The sequence below is a fragment of the Bubalus bubalis genome, chromosome 8, assembly GCF_019923935.1.
Source record: "Bubalus bubalis isolate 160015118507 breed Murrah chromosome 8, NDDB_SH_1, whole genome shotgun sequence".
Taxonomy (NCBI): domain Eukaryota; kingdom Metazoa; phylum Chordata; class Mammalia; order Artiodactyla; family Bovidae; genus Bubalus; species Bubalus bubalis.
Window position 1 is genome coordinate 48,356,655 of NC_059164.1, and position 19,151 is coordinate 48,375,805.

The 19,151-nt window shown below is 37.9% G+C and overlaps 1 protein-coding gene across 5 annotated transcripts; it reads left to right on the forward strand.

The window, feature by feature from the left end:
- Positions 1 to 264: 264 nt before the first annotated feature.
- On the forward strand, positions 265 to 17,793 carry CBLL1 (Cbl proto-oncogene like 1). Of its 5 annotated transcripts, none has more exons than XM_025291091.2 (6): positions 265 to 398; positions 6,192 to 6,359; positions 9,545 to 9,645; positions 10,039 to 10,122; positions 11,105 to 11,178; positions 14,314 to 17,793. In XM_025291091.2, the coding sequence occupies exons 1-6, from the start codon at positions 350 to 352 to the stop codon at positions 15,350 to 15,352; spliced, it is 1,515 nt and encodes a 504-aa protein (XP_025146876.1). In that variant the 5' UTR covers positions 265 to 349; the 3' UTR covers positions 15,353 to 17,793. The 5 variants fall into 5 exon arrangements, with proteins under 5 accessions (XP_025146876.1, XP_025146877.1, XP_025146878.1 ...); XM_025291092.2 differs by lacking the exon at positions 265 to 398 and adding an exon at positions 1,198 to 1,445; XM_025291093.2 differs by lacking the exon at positions 265 to 398 and adding an exon at positions 1,198 to 1,445 and having other exon boundaries at positions 9,548 to 9,645.
- Positions 17,794 to 19,151: the final 1,358 nt, after the last annotated feature.

The window sequence follows — 19,151 nt, forward strand, 5'->3', positions numbered from 1 at the left end:
AGAGCACATCGCTACACATACTTGACTCCGAATTCAGCACCATGAAACCGCTTCTCCAAGAGGTCGACACAATAATCTTTAATTGATCTAGGAACTCTGGCACTGAAAGCGTGCATAACACAAAGTAATGATGTCGTCACCAAGGGACGACAAGAATAGAACCCAAATCCCTTGACTCCCCAGCTTGTGTTTTCCACTAATTGTGCTCCTTTCTACTCATTCGAGATCATCAAGTGTGAAGGGCTGGAGAAGGGAGTGGACACATGCGCCAGGGTCGCGAGGTGGAGACGGCCCAGAAGGTCCTCAGGAATCACTCTTTGGCACTTGTCTTTTGTTTCGGCTGAGAACGATGAAAGCTGCAGCAACCACCAACCCTTGGGACCAAGAACTGGAACTAGGTACTGCCCGTGGCGGTAACTTGTCTCTTCATTTTAGGCCTTTCCCCTTTTTCACGGCTCCCTCGCGGCCAGCCCTAACGTTCTCTCCCCATCCTCAGCTCTACTCCGCACTGGAGTCCCCGCTGACCTTTATTAAGAGTCGGCTGCGCTGCATCCGTCCTCCACCTGGACCCGCGTACAGTCCTTAGGACAGGTGTTCTAGGGGGAGGGGGAGGTTTCCCTAGAAAATGAATGCTAATCAAGCGTTAGAAATGGGTTTCAACTGTTAGCAACTTGAGAGATGGGAACCGGGGTAGATACCCAAGTCAGCCCTGCGTGGGTCTGTGCAGCTCATCACGACAAAGCAAAATGTAGAGATATATGCACAGAGCTTTTCTCTCTAGCTGGTAGCCTTACACAGCTCAACCGTCCCCTAGGCAACCTCCCGCTGGAGGACGCTTTCCGGAGCGCGCGTGTTTACACTCTTCCTTGACCGGGGGTGCCGGAGAACGTCGCTCGCGGACTCTGGGGGATTCCAAACCGTTACTCCGCCCGCCGGGGTGGGGACAGCCCAACGGCTGAGCCTGCGCAGTTGGGCTAGGTCGGCATCAGGGTCCCGGCCGGGGGCACTACAAGTCCCAGAAGGCAAAGCTCCGCGCGGGGTAGAGGGGTGGGGGGTGCGGGGCGCGGCGGCCGCCTTACCTCCCGCGAGCTTAGTCCTCCGGCTACTACCGGCTCTCTCCCTCCCCCGTTCCCGTCAGTCTCCGCTCCACATTAAAAGGCTACTTCCTCTGGAAGCACAAGAGAGGAACCTTTAGCAGCCTCTACACTGACTCTCCCCGCGTACTCGCTTTTTCTCTCTCTGCCCGAACTGAGCCTGACTCCCTCACCGGAGTCGGCTAGCGGACGCAAGAGAAGGGAACTTTTGGAGGGAACCAACCTGGTTCCACCTGACCACACTTCCGCCTCCCGAGCTCCGGAAGGTACCGCGCACGCGCTCCCTGCGACTCCGGCGCGGTTGACTTCCGCTCCCACTGTGCCCTGCGAGTCGAATCATGGATCACACTGGTAAGGAGGCGGAGGCAGTGGGGGTCCAGGTTCCATGCCCCCTTGGCCGGCCGGGGACTGGTCGCCCAGCGAACATAGAGGGGTTACATTCGCCTTACAGCACTGGGGTGTGGCGGCGAGGAAGGAATGTCACAGACCCCCTTACCGTGTCCGGCCAGGGCCTGCTACTTCCTGGCCTATCCTCCGATGTGGTACCTACAGCCTCGGTGCCGGCAACGGCAGCTCCTTCTGAGTCCGGACCCGGCACCGCGGGGGGCGCGGGCTTCGCGGAGAGGAGAGAGCGCCGGCAGTTTTTCCTCTCATTTGGGGTGCTCTGCCCTACGTTATGGGGACTGGCGGGTAGAGAGTCTGGGAAGTCTCATTACGCTGGGAGTCGATGTGCTAGAGTGGGTTAGAGACTTCCTGCTGTTTCAGTCAGCTTTGGGCGGGTGCTGCGGTGGTCACTGCCTGTCGTTGTCTCTCCGGTGTTTCTTGGACTAGAGGTGGGAGAAGGGAGTCGGATACGGTTTTTGGAATGATACCGGGAGCAGCTTTTCTGCTTAAGCCTATAGCATGCCCCGCGCTTCAGCTGTGGTCCTTAACCACCACCAGTCTTGAGCTTAAAATCAAGATATTCTCATCACTTTCTCCAAGTAAGAATGACTCCATTCTTTCTTAAGTTTTTTTGTCTTTTGCTTCTTTGCAGTTTTTGGATATTGAATGAGTGCATTCGGAGTTAGATACTGCTCCGTTCAGTTGTATCAGCCGTATTACTAGTAAGGTGATAAAAGGCTTTTTTCCAGTATCAAGTATTAGTTAGGATTCCTCAGTCATCAACTGTCCACTTAATTTCATATATATATGTATATATACATATATATATACACACACACACAGACACTTACGTATATACACATATTCTTCTAGGCCTGGAGGGGGAATGGTAAACAAGATGAACTGCGTCCCTGTCCTCATGGAAGTTACGTTCTATTGGGAAAACCACAATGAATAAGTTTTTAGAAATACAGATTATGAGGGTTTTGAAGAAGACATATGGGGCTGTGGAAAGTGGAAGCTTAAGAGATGGTGGTCAGGAAGAGTCTTTTTAGGAAAGTAACATTTGTAAGCTGTGATCTGATGGATGAGAGGAATCCAGCTTGGCATAAATCACGTGGAAAGCGTTTATAGCACGTACTAAGACTCTGAGGGAGGAAAATGAAGAGAAAACCAATCAGCTGCACTTATGTAGAGGGAAAGAGCCCTAAGATAAGATTGGTAAGGTAGGCAGGAGTCGGGTGGTGCAAGACTTTGAAGTCATTGGTAAAGATTTGAGTGTTATTTTCAGTGCAATATGAAACCATTGAACAGAAGTAGAGGAGGAACATAATCTCTTTTTAAAGTGTAATAGGCTGTTGTATGAAGAATGGTGTAAGAGAAGGAGGCAAGATAAATAGAAAATTTAGGAAGTGGTTGCAATAGACAAGAAGGGAAGCGTGGTTTAGTGACGGTGGCTTGGTTTAGTAAAAACAGGAATGGGCAGATTCAGTGAATATTTTGGTGGTAGAACTCAGGCCCTGGTGGATTGGTTTGGAGGCATGTGAGAGAAAGGAAAGGTGTGTAGGGTTCTAGTTTGAGTGGTGTCCTTTATTGGAAGACTTGGGAGAAAAATACCTTTTTTTTTTTTAATGGAGTAGAGGTGACAAATGGGAATCTGGCAACAAGACTTTGAACTGCTAAGTATGAGGTGTTTGTTGGGACATAGAAGGGGAGATGTCAGGTGGAAATCATAGGGCAGTTTGTTTGGCATGATTTTAAGGTGTGAGGATGGATGGGATCACTTAAGGAAAGGGAAAACAGTAGAGAAGAGGGCCTAGCAGCAGGCTCTAGGGAACTCTAGTATTTGGAGGTTTTATAGAATTGAAACCGTGAAATCTTGGTGTTAGAGAAGCAAACGTGCCACATTAGTGAAATGTTTCTCATTTGAGCCTGTTACTGGAATTGGGAGTCGAGCACTTTTCACAGTTTATTATGTTAGGAAATTGTAATGTGGGTTGGTGTGTATCTGAGTATTTATTATCCCACTTTCTAAGTTAAAAGTTGCCTAAGAAAGTAAAAGTCATCCTAACATGGAAATATTCACTAATGAACTGACCACTTGAAAAAATAGTTCCTACTCAGATATCCCTGCTGCTTAACATGAGCCTCTTTTCTTTTTTTGTTTTTTAGTTAATTTTCTTATAAGGCAGTGTCCTTACCAGTTTCGTGTCAGAAAATGGTATTAAATGTTGTACACTGATTGTGATTACAAACCTTACAAAATATTCAAGTTTTCATGATATTCATAAATGTGAATTTGGTAATTGAATCACAAATAAAATCATTGGGAAATGAGGACGTGCCAGATAGCCAGTAAATTGAACACATTATGTCAGGATAGGCATCTCAAAAGGAAAATTCTAATATCAAAGGATTAAAAGAGGCCCTGGGGAGATTGATGGAACTCTCGAATGTTATGCAAAAATGACTGGTTTTGGGAATGTGCTGAAATCGTCAGTCATAAAAAGAAGGCTATCCTGTAGTATTGTAATAGAAAATTACTCTAAGAAACTGCTAATTAACACTTGATTGAGTCTTTAGCCATTCTAAAGATTAGCACTTAGTTGTAACTGTAACCTAAATTTTGTAAAAATATTTCTTGGTTCCTTTAATTCAAGATAAAATTCTGCACAAATCTTTTAAAAACCTATATAATACAGCATTCCGTATTAGGCCTTTTACAGTGGATTTCACTTCATATGAGTGGTTACATCCTTAATTCTCACTTTCTGTAATATCCAAGGACTTTTGTTGTTAGGGTTTTAGGATTTTTAGTTGTGATATTCAAAAGTATACTTTGACTCATAATAAAAACCCCCAAGCCCCAAGATAAACCCAGAGTGATGTCACTATTAACAGCTTGAACTTGGAGTCTGAGGCAGGCTGCAAGATGTTAGAGGGCAGCAGGCTCTTGAAAGTCATAATCGTGACCTCAGATGTCTAGGGGAGTGTGAAAAGGACTTGTAGTAATGAAGTGTTGTTTCACCAAGGAAAAACCGTTCAGAGTTCTTTTACTGTCGGAAAGACAACATTGAACTGTCTCTGATAACTTGCTATTTTTTTAATTCATTGAAAAATCAGGAATACCTCCCAAGCAAAAAAAAAAAAATCATTCTGTCATACCTTTTTGCTATTACATTGTTTGTAGGTACTTTAAACAGCTAGAGTCAAAGCAGAGGAAATACATTATTATGTTTTTGCTACTTCATTGCTTGTAGATATTTAGCAACTAAATGCAACTAGAGTGAAAGCAGATGAAAGCATTATCTGATTGTTGATACATTGAGAGTTAAATTAAGTATTGATTTAATTGATTGTTAAAGTATTGAGAGTTAAATCAAGATGGATTTATCCTAGTTTAAGACTCTCAACTGTCCATGTATTCCCATTCCCATGAATTTTTTTTTTTTTTGCAGGTTAGCTGTTATGAAAATAATAATAGAAAGCAGACTGAAAGATATTTAAATTAATAATTAAGGACCGATTTTGAATTTTGTTCTGTGTATTATTGAGAAAGAGTGCAAATCGATGTGTAATTCTAGTATTCTTGGAGATGATTACTGCTGGGTAGACTGCTACTTCCAAATTTGACTTTAGTGAATTTAATGTGGATAGTTTGGTTATGTCTCTGATTGTGCTGTCTCCTGCAATGGCAGTTACATAGCGTTGTTCGCTAATTGTCATGTTTAAAATGTTACTGTTTTAAATTATTTGCATTTCCCACTTTAGGACATTTCCCTTTCTGTTTTTAGCAGATAAAGGTAAATATTTTCTGGATTGTAATATGTCGTCTGGACTTGAAAAAAGGTGGCTTTTAATCTTAAAATAGAGTCAGTTCTATGAAATAATGCTCGTATTACTCATAGGATATGAGTAAATTTATTTCATAAGCTAATAACAGAGACAGTGTCAGTTGTTTAGGTCTAGTTGAAGTGCAGAAGTCGTGCATCCTCCTCACCCATCATTTACCATTACAGTGCTGACTAGGAATAGCGCAGTCACCTGTGCACCTAGAAACGGTATAGTACATTAGTGTGTGCTTACTACTAAATTGTGTGGTAATTTTTCGTATATTCCTGACTGCTTTTTAGAAAAACGATTTTATACCGAAGAGGATAATCACATCCCTAAAACTAACTTCATTTTCAGGATATTATTTATTTAATTCTACCATTGTCAGTGTTAGTTTTGTGTTTCCAGTTTTATTGATTGTCCGGATGTAGATGCAGATTACTAAATTCATTGAGTGCCTACTTTGCATGCTTGATGGAAATGATGGTTTTCTTTCTTTTTGCTGTTCTTTCTTTATCTTTTATTCCTTCTTTAAAAAAAAATCTTACAGGTGCTAGACAGTTTCTTACTTTAGGCTGATGAAGGATTTTATGTTTCTATAAACCCCCCTGGAATTACACGGAAAATTTTATTGTCCATCCTCTTAGGGAGAGGTTCTATAGCTTTTGTCAACTTTTTAAAGGGCTCCATGTCTTAAAAAGCATTGCTTTAAGAGTTTATCCAAAATAGAGAAAATTGGTACTTGAACTTACATAGCATAGTATTTAAAATCAGATACTGAGCCCTTAATGATACTGGGTATATTGCTTTAATACCTGTACCAGAATAACCTTCAAAAAGAAAACCTAAAAGAAATTACAACTTTTTTCCCTAACATAGACAATGAGTTACAAGGCACTAATAGTTCTGGATCATTGGGTGGTCTTGATGTTCGAAGACGAATTCCTATAAAGCTCATCTCCAAACAAGGGAACAAAGCCAAAGCTTCACCTCGAACTCCAAGGACTATAAACAGGATGCCTGCAAAGGCTCCAGCTGGTGATGAAGGTAATGTGTTTAACAGGTCCAAAAGTCTTTCTTTTATATCTGATTCCACCAAATAAGCCATGTGATTTTATTTGCTTTTAGCCACCTCTTTTTTTATCTTAAATATTCTCTTCTTCAGTCTTTTGACTTTTCATTTTGGCTTATTTTACTTTCTATCCCTTTATAAATATTTTTGATTTATTTTCTTTTGTTGTTGAAAGTAATACTATCTATTGTTTAGAAAGATCTAAACAGTATCACAGAAAACATAATACTAAAGTAAAATTGTCCTCCCATTTTTATTCCCCCCTCAAATAATCCCTGGTATGACATTTTCATAGTTGCTTTATCACTGCCCCCCCCCCCCCCCTTTTGTAAGATGCATGTGAGATTCTGCCTTCTCAGTAGATTTCAGATGTATCTTATTTAAGAAAATGGGTTTAGGTATTTCACTTAAGGATATACCATAATTTATTTTAACAATTTTTTTAAAACATTTTGCTGTTAGAGACAATTTTGCAGTAAATGTCCTTACTTATTTAGTATGTATATTTTGTAGAATACACACCTTAGTATGTATATTTTGAAATTTAAATTTTGCATGAATTTGGGCATTTTAGAACTTGGTGGATTTAGAATTTATGCATTTTAGAATTTAATAGATTGTTGTCAAATGGTTCTTAAAAAATAGTACATCACTTGATACTCCCACACCAATATTGGTACTATTATCCTTTACAGATTTTTGTACTGATACACATTAATTTATGAGTGGTGCTGTATGTTTTCATAGTATTGGTCATTTCTTTTTTCTAGGCTCTATCTGTTCATATCCTTTTCCCATTTTTTTCCTGTTGTCTTTCTCTTGATTTTTATGAGTTCTTTGTAGATTAACAAAATTGGCTTTTGTTATATGTTGTATATATTCCCAATTTGTCTTTTGAATTTTATGTATAAAATTTTTATTGTAGAGAAGCTTGACAATTCTTTGTCTTTTCTACTGAACTTCTGGGTTTTATGTTATCCTTAGAAAGGCCTTTCACCATTTCTTGAGTATAAAATGGTTTTTATGGTCTATGGGCCAAATCCAGTGCTGTTTTTTATCAATAAAGTTGTATTGGAATACATGCATGCCCATTCTTTTACGTATTGTCTGGCTGTTTTCGGGCTTCCCAGGTGGGTCAGTAGTAAAGAATCCACCTGCCAATGCAGGAGTCTCGGGTTCGATCTCTAGGTTGGGAAGATCCCCTGGAGTAGGATATGGCAACCTGTTCCAGTGTGCTTGCTTGGAAAATCCCATGGACAGAGGAGCCTGGTGGGCTGTATATAGTCCCTGGGGTCACAAGGAGTTGGACATGACTGAGCTTAGGGCACACAACACATGGCTGCTTTCACACTATATCGACATAGTTGAGTAATTGCAGGTGTGGCAGTATTTACTTAATTGGTCTTTAGGCAGATAAAGTTTGCTGATCGTGGCTTTGGAACTTTTATGGATGCATATTTGGTTGTTAAAACAAAAATGGGGTGTGACTTGAAGTGGGAGGGGATGAAGAGATATCTGAGAGGAAAGGGCTAGGAAGGGGATTTTAGCTTTTTTGCATTGTTTTACTGTTACACAATAATTTATTTATACATTACTGTATAGTTTTAAAAAATTATTTTAAAACTGCTGCTGCTGCTGTGTTGCTTCAGTCGTGTCTGACTCTGTGCGACCCCATAGACGTCAGCCCACCAGGCTCCCCCGTCCCTGGGATTCTCCAGGCAGAAACACTGGAGTGGGTTGCCATTTCCTTCTCCAATGCATGAAAGTGAAAAGTGAAAGTGAAGTCGCTCAGTCGTGTCTGACTCTTAGTGACCCCATGGACTGCAGCCCACCAGGCCCCTCCGTCCATGGGATTTTCCAGGCAAGAGTACTGGAGTGGGGTGCCATTGCCTTCTCCATTTTAAAACTAGAAAGGCCAAAGACAGAGTACCCTAGGTTACTGATGGAGCAGCAGCTGCTACTTTGTTATCTATACAGATATATGTATAGTTTAATGATGGGAGTATAGGTTGAACCACTCTGGATAATGATAATGTGCTGGTGATTTTCTTAGCTCTTGTTCTGCTCAATAATTTTCTGAGTTTTAGATAAGTAGAAAAATTAACTTTCCTTATTTTGAGTTTTTGATGACATCAGCTTTTATAAGATATAAATGGGCCATCTAAGAGCCTAGGGTCACTCAGATGTAACTTAGAAGAACTCTACATTGGTGTTGCAGGTAATTAGATAGCAGTACACTGGTGTATCAGTATCAGCCTCAAGAAATTATTGCATCTGTGCCTGTGTGTCTGTCTGCAGATGTTAACCAGTTCTAGGGCCAAAAGTCGTGAGAAGCCTGGCATATTGGAGGGATAGATTTGTCTTCTCAGCTTTACTTTAGGTAATTGAATTCTACTTAGAATCCCCATCAGACTGTTCACTGATTTTCTTTTCTTTTGTATAAGATGAGAAGATTGCCATCAACTTTTTAATCAGGTCAGAGAAATTGAGCATATTTGATCTTCATCTTGAAGTTTATTGATATTGATACATACAGTGTAGGGGAGGAGACTTGTAGATAGGATATAAATTTTGCTATTTGGGTGAATAACCAGAGAAAGGTTTTAATTGAAATGATGAAGTATGAGTATGTTGAGGTTTCTAAAATCAGGTTCAATTTAAAGTTGAAGAAGAGGTTACCTAATTTTCTAAGAGATAAGAAGAAAGCCTGCAGAATTCTATGTTAATCCTTTGGCACTAATACCAGTTACAATGTAATATCACTTTTATAGATTATCAGAATAAATGACAATCAGTATCTTTTGTGTAATAATCATGATGATAATTATTAGTAGTTTATACCAGAAGTAGTCTGGTGGGTTAATATGAGCTCTTGAACAGGAGTGAAGAGATCAGAGATCCCTTCCTAGCTCCGCTTCTGTGTGTTGTTATGGTCTCTAGTACTGCAATATTCTCAGGCATGAGAATTGGACTGCATGGGTCCCAGGATCATTGCTAGCAGCTGTTTAGTAAGACTTGATTATGCTGTTCTTAGAGGACCTTTGAAAGGTGTCAGTGAACAGGTCTATTTTGTCCATGTAAAATACAGGTCTATGTACCTGTATTTCCAAAATGAAATTTGAGATGTAAAAAGTTAATAGGTAACATTTTGTTTTCTCAGAAGGATTTGATTATAATGAAGAAGAACGGTATGACTGTAAAGGGGGTGAACTGTTTGGAAATCAACGAAGATTTCCTGGACACCTTTTTTGGGACTTTCAGGTATAAGTAAAAATAAAAAAATTTATTAGAACAATAAAATATTTTAAATACTTTATTAGGACAATTTAGATTGCATAAAGAAGAGTGTGAACTTTGATTATAATTATATCTTTCATTATCCATAAATCGTTTGTTAATGCCCTATTTCACTGTTTCCAAAAATAATCTGAAGTAATTTTCAGTGATGTCAAGTAAAATCAATAAGTAATAACACTGTCAAAGGGGGAAAAACCCAAAACTGATGGTTGCCCAAATAATGTGGCATATGTGGGAATTATATCAAGAGATCTTCATTTCTAATTGTTTTAGTAACTTTAATACTAACCAATTTATTGTGTAATTTATAGACCTAATTTTTAGAAATGCTTAAGGAAATTTTAATTATTTCAACAGATAAACATCTTAGGTGAAAAGGATGATACTCCAGTTCATTTCTGTGACAAATGTGGATTACCTATTAAAATTTATGGGCGAATGGTAAGTATAACTAAGTTAAATTCTGTTTTTATAAATTTATATATTTGTGTAGAGATGAGGACTCTGAAATTTAAGTAGATAGATTTATTATTGTTTAACAATAAAGTTTATAACGAATAAGTATAAAATAGCTAAGGAAAGTTTGGGGATAATATGCATTTAATAAAATTATCTTGACAGATTCTTGGATTGCTTGTAAAGTATTAATTAAGGAAACTAATTTCTTTGGATGGTTTGATCCTTAAGGAAAAAAAAATTTTTTCTTTAACAGAATAAAATCAGTATTTCTAAATGCTAAAATTTTTAATATAGAACTGAGTTAAATATTATTTATGATTTCTGAGTATTGAATTCTAAGCACTTAAAATACAGCCCCAACTGTAATTTTATAGTAATTTTGATATATAAAAAGATAGTTTTACATTTTTGTTGGAAAAAAATTGAATTTACTGTTAAATCTGTGGTGGTAGAAGCTGTGGATTCTGCACTGTTGCTTTGCTGTGTGGCATAACTAAATAACAGTAATGAATTATGAGTTTTAAAATAGTGTAACATTATTTTACTGTGTCCTTCTGATTTATTTTTAAATATTAACTTAAGACTACCAGGGAAGAAGCCTGCTTATATTAAATGTAGAAGATACTTGTTCTTTCACTGCCATGAAATACTTTCTGGAGATAACAGGATTAGGTGAAACATGGTACAGTATTCTTCAGGAGCTTTTAACCTGTAGGGACCATGAATGTGCATGTATATGTTTTTTTGGGGAAAGGGCCAAAGTTTTCATTGCATTCTCACAAAGCGCTTTGTGACTGAAAAAGGTTAACTGTTGCTTTTATGTAATTAGTACTTAATAAATGTTCATTTTAACCAACAGTTCTCAAGTGCCTTCTATGTCTAGGTCACTGCACTCACTGTTGCTTTTTATCGAAGTATTTTAATTTGCTCTAGAATATTAACTGTAACGTGTCTCTGTTCGCAGATTCCATGCAAGCATGTGTTTTGCTATGACTGTGCTATTTTACATGAAAAAAAGGGAGATAAGATGTGTCCGGGGTAAGATCATCATTAAATTTTTAAATAATAAGGATTGTGATATAATGATTTATGATCTAGGTTAAAGGTGAGGGTATGATATAGACCAGTGGCAAGATGTCAAGTGTGTAGACCTGGCTAATGTTTCTCTGTGAGCCTAGAGTTGACTATAACCTTCTCCTTAGGATAGGGCTAATTAGCTATTATCAGTTAATTCACATTGGCCAAAATAACAATAATAAATACATCACAAAGTTAACATTGTAAACCTAAAATATTTTCTTATTTTAATGGGATGCTAGAGAGGTAGTATCACGTAGTGATTTAGAGCAAAGACTCTGGAATTAGAATTACTGGATTCAAATCTCTATTTTGTGATTTATTAACTATGTCACATAGACGATTTCTTTATCTGTAAAATGGAGCTAATAATAGTATTTACCTCCCTGGGTTATTATTAGAAGTAAATGAGTAGCAGATAGCAAGTACTATGTAAGTATAAACTTTTATTTATTGACTTCAAATCTGATTATGTCTTGAATACATCTTAGAACACCTTCATGTTCTAAGACAGGCTCAGACACGTTAAGACCATCGGGAGGTGTTGATCGATAGTGATCTGTTTGGGAATGGTCTTAAAGGATCCAGAATAAACTATGAATTTTTATATCAATTCAGAACCCCTGATAGAAGATTTAAGAAAAACTTTGAGAGAAACTTCTTTGGAACAACTGTAGGCTTTCTAGGTCACTTATAACCTAAGTTAGAACCTATCCCAAGGGTTGTAGTATTAGTTGATAACAAAATTGTGGACAGTTGTAAGGGATAATTTTCTTTTATGGTGTAGGAACATTGGCATCTGTGGGAGAGAATGAATGATTCATTAACAAACCAGTAAGAACTAATTCTCTTAGCATATTTTATTAGCCCTTTAAAGTCACATATTATTAATTTTATAGTGTGAGTTTAAAGAATATTTTCTCAATATAATTATAATTCAAAAGAATTTAGGAAATTGAAAGTGCATATTCACTATTTGCCTCATTTTCTGTAGTGCCTAATTTTCCAACACAGTGTACATCCACTTAAATTCTATAGTAAATTTGATTGCCTCATTGAGATAAGGGATTTTGGATGTTGTAAAACACCCTGTAGAGGACATCAGAAGGTTTTCTCTTTTATGTAAGTGTTTTGATGTTAATATTTAAAAGGGAATTTAGTTTTCAAGTTTTTCAGTGTAACTTCAGTAGGCATATCACTGGTTGGCTGTTAGGGATATTAAAACATAAGCTTATCTGGATTAACAGACCTGGGTCAGAAAGTGAAGAAATGACAACCCAAATTAATGTAAATATTATATACTAATGCTTAAGCATCACCCAAAGAAATGCCCCCCACCTCCCAATCCTGTTACTGTGGAGCTATTTCAGAGTTTACAGCAAATTAGAAGCAAAAAATGAGAAGTGTGCCAAATGGCCACTAAAGGGAGGCCTCCTAAGTATGAAGTAGTAGTACCAGCCTACAGTGAGGAAGGAACACCAGCCACCACTCAAAATCAAGAATATGGAGCCATTTGATACAGGTCATATGACCTGGCCCGCATATTCAATGATGATAGCTTATACATGTTTAGTGCTTAACTAATCATTAAGTCCTGTCGTTTTCACTGTTTCATTGATGTTTCAAACGTTCTTTTAACTAGTTCAGTTCAGTCGCTCAGTTGTGTCCGACTCTTTGCAACCCCATGAATCGCAGCACCCCCGGCCTCCCTGTCCATCACCAACTCCCGGAGTTCACCCAGACTCAGGTCCATCAAGTCAGTGATGCCATCTAGCCATCTCATCCTCTGTCATCCTCTTCTCCTGCCCCCAATCCCTCCCAGCATCAGAGTCTTTTCCAATGAGTCAACTCTTCGCATGAGGTGGCCAAAGTACTGGAGTTTCAGCTTTAGCATCATTCCTTCCAAAGAAATCCCAGTGCTGATCTCCTTCAGAATGGACTGGTTGGATCTCCTTGCAGTCCAAGGGACTCTCAAGAGTCTTCTCCAATACCACAGTTCAAAAGCATCAACTCTTCGGCACTCAGCCTTCTTTACAGTCCAACTTTCACATCCATACATGACCACAGGAAAAACCATAGCCTTGACTAGACGGACCTTTGTTGGCAAAGTAATGTCTCTGCTTTTGAATATGCTATCTAGGTTGGTCATAACTTTCCTTCCAAGGAGTAAGCGTCTTTTAACTAGGGTGAAGTCTATATAAAAGCATTATGAGTTAAGGTTAGATGTTATAACCCATTTTACAGATAAAGAAATAAAGTTTAAATGACTTCTCCAAGATCTCAGAGCCAATACTAGATCCCAGTTCCAATTCCTAGTTCAGTCTTCTTTCTATTGTTTCAAGAAGCCTTCTAAAGGCAAAAGTGGATTAAAAAATAGTGAATGAAGAAGAATAGTTACAATTTGACCCTGACTTATTAAGAAAATAATTGAGTTAAATTTAGTGTTTATAATTTAGAAAAGTAGGAGTGTGTAATACTTTGTATTAGTAAAATTGACAATTCAGGAAGACCCCCCTCCTTGAAAGGACTCTTGGCATTCATGGTTTGAATTTAAAATATTGTTTAATATTAAGAACCTTGATGGTTAGGATGATCCTGTTTATTTTTGTAGTTCTTGCAACACCTTTCACTTAGTATCTTCTACTTAGTATTATTTGCTCAGAAAATTGCTTACTGGTCAATAAATACTCTACAAGTTTGCATTTTGTGATTCTGACAAGATCCTTTGGTTTGCCCTTCCTGGAGTTTTGGGGGTTTTTGCACACAGATTCAAAACATAGAATTGTTTGTGAAATCAGATAAATTCTAAATCTTGGTAAGAAAAGGGTTTTGCTTCAAACATACTCTGTTTGATAAACACTTTAAATTTTTTTCTTATGAGTTTTGATGTTGACAGAAATGCTGATGCTTAATAGCAAACAGACCACAAAGTGGAAAAGATTAAAGGTTCACTTACATTAACTATAACTTTTAATTGTGAACTTTTTGCAGTGTTTTCTATAATAAAATTTAAAACTAGTCATATCTTTGAAATTTAGTGCATTGTTTTTATAGTCTGTTTTTAGTAAATCAAACTTTTTTCCCCTTCTAATTTAGCTGTAGTGATCCTGTGCAGCGAATTGAGCAGTGTACACGAGGTTCTCTCTTCATGTGTAGCATTGTTCAAGGGTGCAAGAGAACATACTTGTCTCAGAGAGACTTACAGGCTCATATCAACCACCGCCATATGAGAGCTGGAAAACCTGTTACCCGGGCTTCACTTGAAAATGTTCATCCTCCTCCTATTGCCCCACCACCAGCTGAAATCCCCGATCGTTTTATCATGCCGCCAGACAAGCACCATATGAGCCATATTCCGCCAAAGCAGCACATCATGATGCCACCACCTCCTTTGCAACATGTGCCCCACGAGCACTATAATCAGCCACATGAGGATATTCGTGCTCCTCCAGCTGAATTGTCCATGGCTCCACCTCCACCTCGCTCAGTCAGTCAGGAAACCTTTCGTATTTCAACAAGAAAACACAGCAATTTAATAACTGTCCCTATTCAGGATGACTCAAATCCAGGTGCTAGAGAACCACCACCACCTGCCCCCGCACCTGCTCACCATCATCCTGAATATCAGGGTCAACCAGTGGTCTCGCACCCTCATCATATTATGCCTCCACAGCAACATTATGCACCACCCCCACCTCCTCCACCACCAATAAGCCATCCAATGCCACATCCTCCCCAGGCCGCAGGCACTCCTCACTTGGTGTATAGCCAAGCTCCACCTCCACCAATGACCTCTGCTCCACCACCAATTACCCCTCCCCCTGGACATATTATTGCCCAGATGCCACCTTATATGAATCATCCTCCTCCAGGACCTCCCCCACCTCAACATGGTGGTCCACCTGTAACTGCACCCCCTCCTCACCATTACAACCCCAACTCTTTACCCCAGTTCACTGAAGATCAAGGAACTCTGAGCCCTCCATTTACACAACCAGGGGGAATGAGTCCTGGTATATGGCCTGCACCAAGAGGGCCACCTCCTCCTCCACGAATGCAGGGTCCGCCTTCTCAAACCCCACTACCTGGACCACATCATCCAGATCAGACGAGATATAGACCGTATTACCAATGATAATAGTATTCTGAACTGATGTTATGATGAGGAAACAAAACTTATACGTATAGTCAATCTTTTCTTTAAGCTTTGACTGTTCGGGGAAGGAAAAGCGCCTCTTACTGAGGTGGCTGTACAACACTTAGGGTCTTGTCTTAAAATGGTTTTAAATCTTGACCTTAGGATTGATTTCAAGTACTATACTGTAGTGCAGTTAAGTGGCTCAGTTGAGCACAGCTATATTTTAAGAACTTTGTTCCCCTAGTGTGGTAAATTGACCCAGAGGTAACCATTTGTAAGAAGAAAAAAAATTGAAAACATTTTTCCATTGTTCCACTTTCAAAAGTACGTCCTTTGTTAAACCCAATGTTTAAGTTTTTCTTGTGATACATTTGTTAACCTGTGTAAAAGGATTAAACTTCAATATGGTTGTAAAAATGCTATTTTTATGTGAACTTAAGTGCAGCCACATACTGTTTTTTAAACCATATGTTTTACCACTAATTTCCCAAAGTTACAATAAAATCCTAAAAGTAAAAATCTAATAGAAATTTACTGTAAGGCAGACTGTTAAATGGTAGAAAATTATTTCACATTTTAGGCACTGAAATTTTGAGGTATATTAGGTATATAATGCACTTCACTTGGATGCCTTTTCATTTATAGGCAGCCTCAGGAGCACCAAAATACATTGAAATTCCAGTACTAAGAATATTTATGTCTGTAATGTTAAGAGGCATTGCTTGTATTTTTGGAAAGATAGGGCCAAAGTAATCAACTCTGTAGGCTCCAAGCTGTTGGGGATGCTGTTACTCATTAATGCTTTTTACCGAATGGTTGGAGTCATACGATGCATCACACTTATTAACCTTAAGTAACATTTTATAGAACTGTATAAGTGGTATTCTTTAGATGAAGTGTGTTCCTCTCTGCTCATTGTCTGAAACTAAATATTTAGGGCTGAATAGGCTTTATGTAATTCCTCATTTCATGGTAGAATTTGATCCTGTGCTTAAGTGGATTCTTGTTTATTGGGTTTTAAAGTATAATTTGAATGCCATGGAGGAATTTGAATACTGTATTAATGAAGGATGTTCTTGTAATCACATACTTGGGTTGCTCAGGTTTCATTACTGTATGATAAGGTGTTTTTCTCTAACTTAACTATTACTGACTTCCTGTTTCTTTTATTGGTTAAGCAGTCTAAAACTTGGAACATTTTTTTAGCATAGAGTCAACAGTGAAGACTACCAGATGATTTTGTATTGAAGAGAAAAGTAATGTCTAAATTGTGAATTTCAATGCATTATAAGGTGCCTTCGGAGTCAGCTTTTGCATTATAGGGGCTTGTTACAGTCCAGCTAAGATGACCACTTACAGTTTATACAGAATTCATATGTATAAATCAACATTCTTGGGATATTACTATATATCCTTTGAATACACCCCTGTGAAGTACTTCCTCCCCCCCCAAAAATGGTGCATAACATAAACATGAAATGTGTAGTATACAGATACCATTTATTATTAAATAGTTTATAGTGTATAAATTTAGAACATTTCTTTTTGACAAGAGGTGAACTGATGGCTAATTTACCATTTAATTCTGTCAGGAACAGGCAAAGCAGTTTCTCACTTTGGATAATCTGATACAAAGTCATCTATAAATTTAGAGCTGAAATAATATAAATGGCCCTTTCAACCATGACCAGCTGAAAATAATACACTTTTTTTTTACGTGAAAGTACGTGATTTTTCACACCTAGCAATTTGAGAGTTCAGTGTTAATGTGGTGTTTCTAATGAGAAATTGTTATTAGAAGCATAGGAGTGAAATAGTGTGAAATGGTGGTGAGTGTGTCTATCATATTACTGTAGGTACTTGGACTGGTGCAAACTTGATTACCTTTAATGGCCCTTTTTAGGAGCTGTTAAAATATTATTGAAAATTCAGTACCAATAGTTTGGTTTCATGTAATAGGAAATAACAAAACTCACTTTAAAGCTTCTCAGCTATTTATGAAGAGCTCACCTGACTTAATTGAAATTCACTAGAATGTATTGAACAAAAAAATGTTATCACGGTAAAATTCCACATGTTAAGTCTCGTAGGCTTTAAAATATTTGGTTAGGTTTAAGAAATATGTGTTATGCAGGGAGGCAGTTCAGATGAATGTGTTGTAGCAAACAGTTTTTTTTTTTTTAATGGTGTTAGACTTGAATTCATCTAGTTATTGTTTGAATGAGGGTGGGTGGGTAGAAGGATAACAAAATTACTGTTAGTGTTTCTTTCCTTAAGGAAAAAGATGTGAATCCCAGCCTTATTTCAGGGAAGCCTTTGAAGCTATGATGGACGTAAGTCTAAATTAAATGTATGTATGTTTCATTATATTGCTCTTAAAAGACTACTGAGGTGGCAGTTTAATTCTTAAAAACAATAAAATGAAAGCATAAATACTATTTTGCCTAGGTGAGTTTTTACCTAATGATGACACGTTTGGGAGACTGCAGAATTTTCCACGTCGATACAACTTTTACAGCAAAATTTCACATTTTGGGAGATTAAAACCAGCAAGGTGAACGTTAATATTTCTAAAGTGGCATGCTTGTTCAGAGTATAATATATAGTATTGGAGAAAATTATCAGTTGCAAAGATTGTAAGAAACTACTTAATATTCATTTTGCCCTATAAAAAACCACTTGCTCAAGTTATTGTATAAGAGACTAACACTAAAACGCAAATGGAAAAGAGAATTTGACCGTATTTTTAAACTTGAAATAGGTCATTTTATGATATGAAGTATACAGAGCTGCTTTTGGCTTTGTTCTGATGTACTCGAAGGGTATCTTTCATACGTCTTTTTGGAAAAACCATGTAAACTTATTTTTGAAAAAGCGTTAATGGAAAAAAAAAAGTATGTGGAAAAATCTCAAGTACCTGAAACCAAAATACACTTTTCTGATTATTAGATCAACCATCAAATTGGTATATTGATGTTAATTGAGGCTTGACATAATCATACTATATTCTAACTGAAGTGGATTTATTTTTCTTTACTGGTTTGTAATTGTAATCTGTTCAGTTGTGGCCTAGACCAAGCAGACTTTACGTACTACAATATATGCACAATCTAATAAAGCAATATTGGATATACTAGACTTAAAAGGGAAAGAGAGGTAAGCCAGTTAAAATACTTGGTAATAATACTAATAAAAATATTTGAATTTTCAAACATTTTTTGTTTTGATTCATGCCCCTTCAGTTTTCTATCTTTGAGGGGAAAACCGTTAAGGCAGAATTGTTAAAGCAACATTTTAATATTAAACTTTTAATTTCCTCATCTCCCATTTGAAATTTTAGGTGTTACAGAATCACAGGATTTAAATGAACAGTGGTGGGTCATGAGTTTTTATCACTTGGGCAGGACCGCGTCTTTCTAAAAATCGAGCGTATGTCTTCAGAATATCCTTTTTCTATTCTAAGTTAGTTGTAAGCACCAACTTTAATCCTGTATTTAAGTCTGTTTCTTATTAATCTAGTCTTTTTTGGTGGCTCAGTCAGTAAAGAGTCTACCTACTATGTGGGAGACCCAGGTTCAATCCCTGGGTTGGGAAGATTCCCTGGAGAAGGAAATGACAACCCACTCCAGTATTCTTGCCTGGAGAATCCCATGGACAGAGGAACCTGGTAGGCTACAGTCCGTGGGGTCACAAAGAGTTGGACACGACTGAGTGACTTAACACTTTCACTTTTTCCTGTTAATCTACCTTTGAAATTGTTCTCTGTCTTCACATTGAAAAATCTTATTCCCTTTTA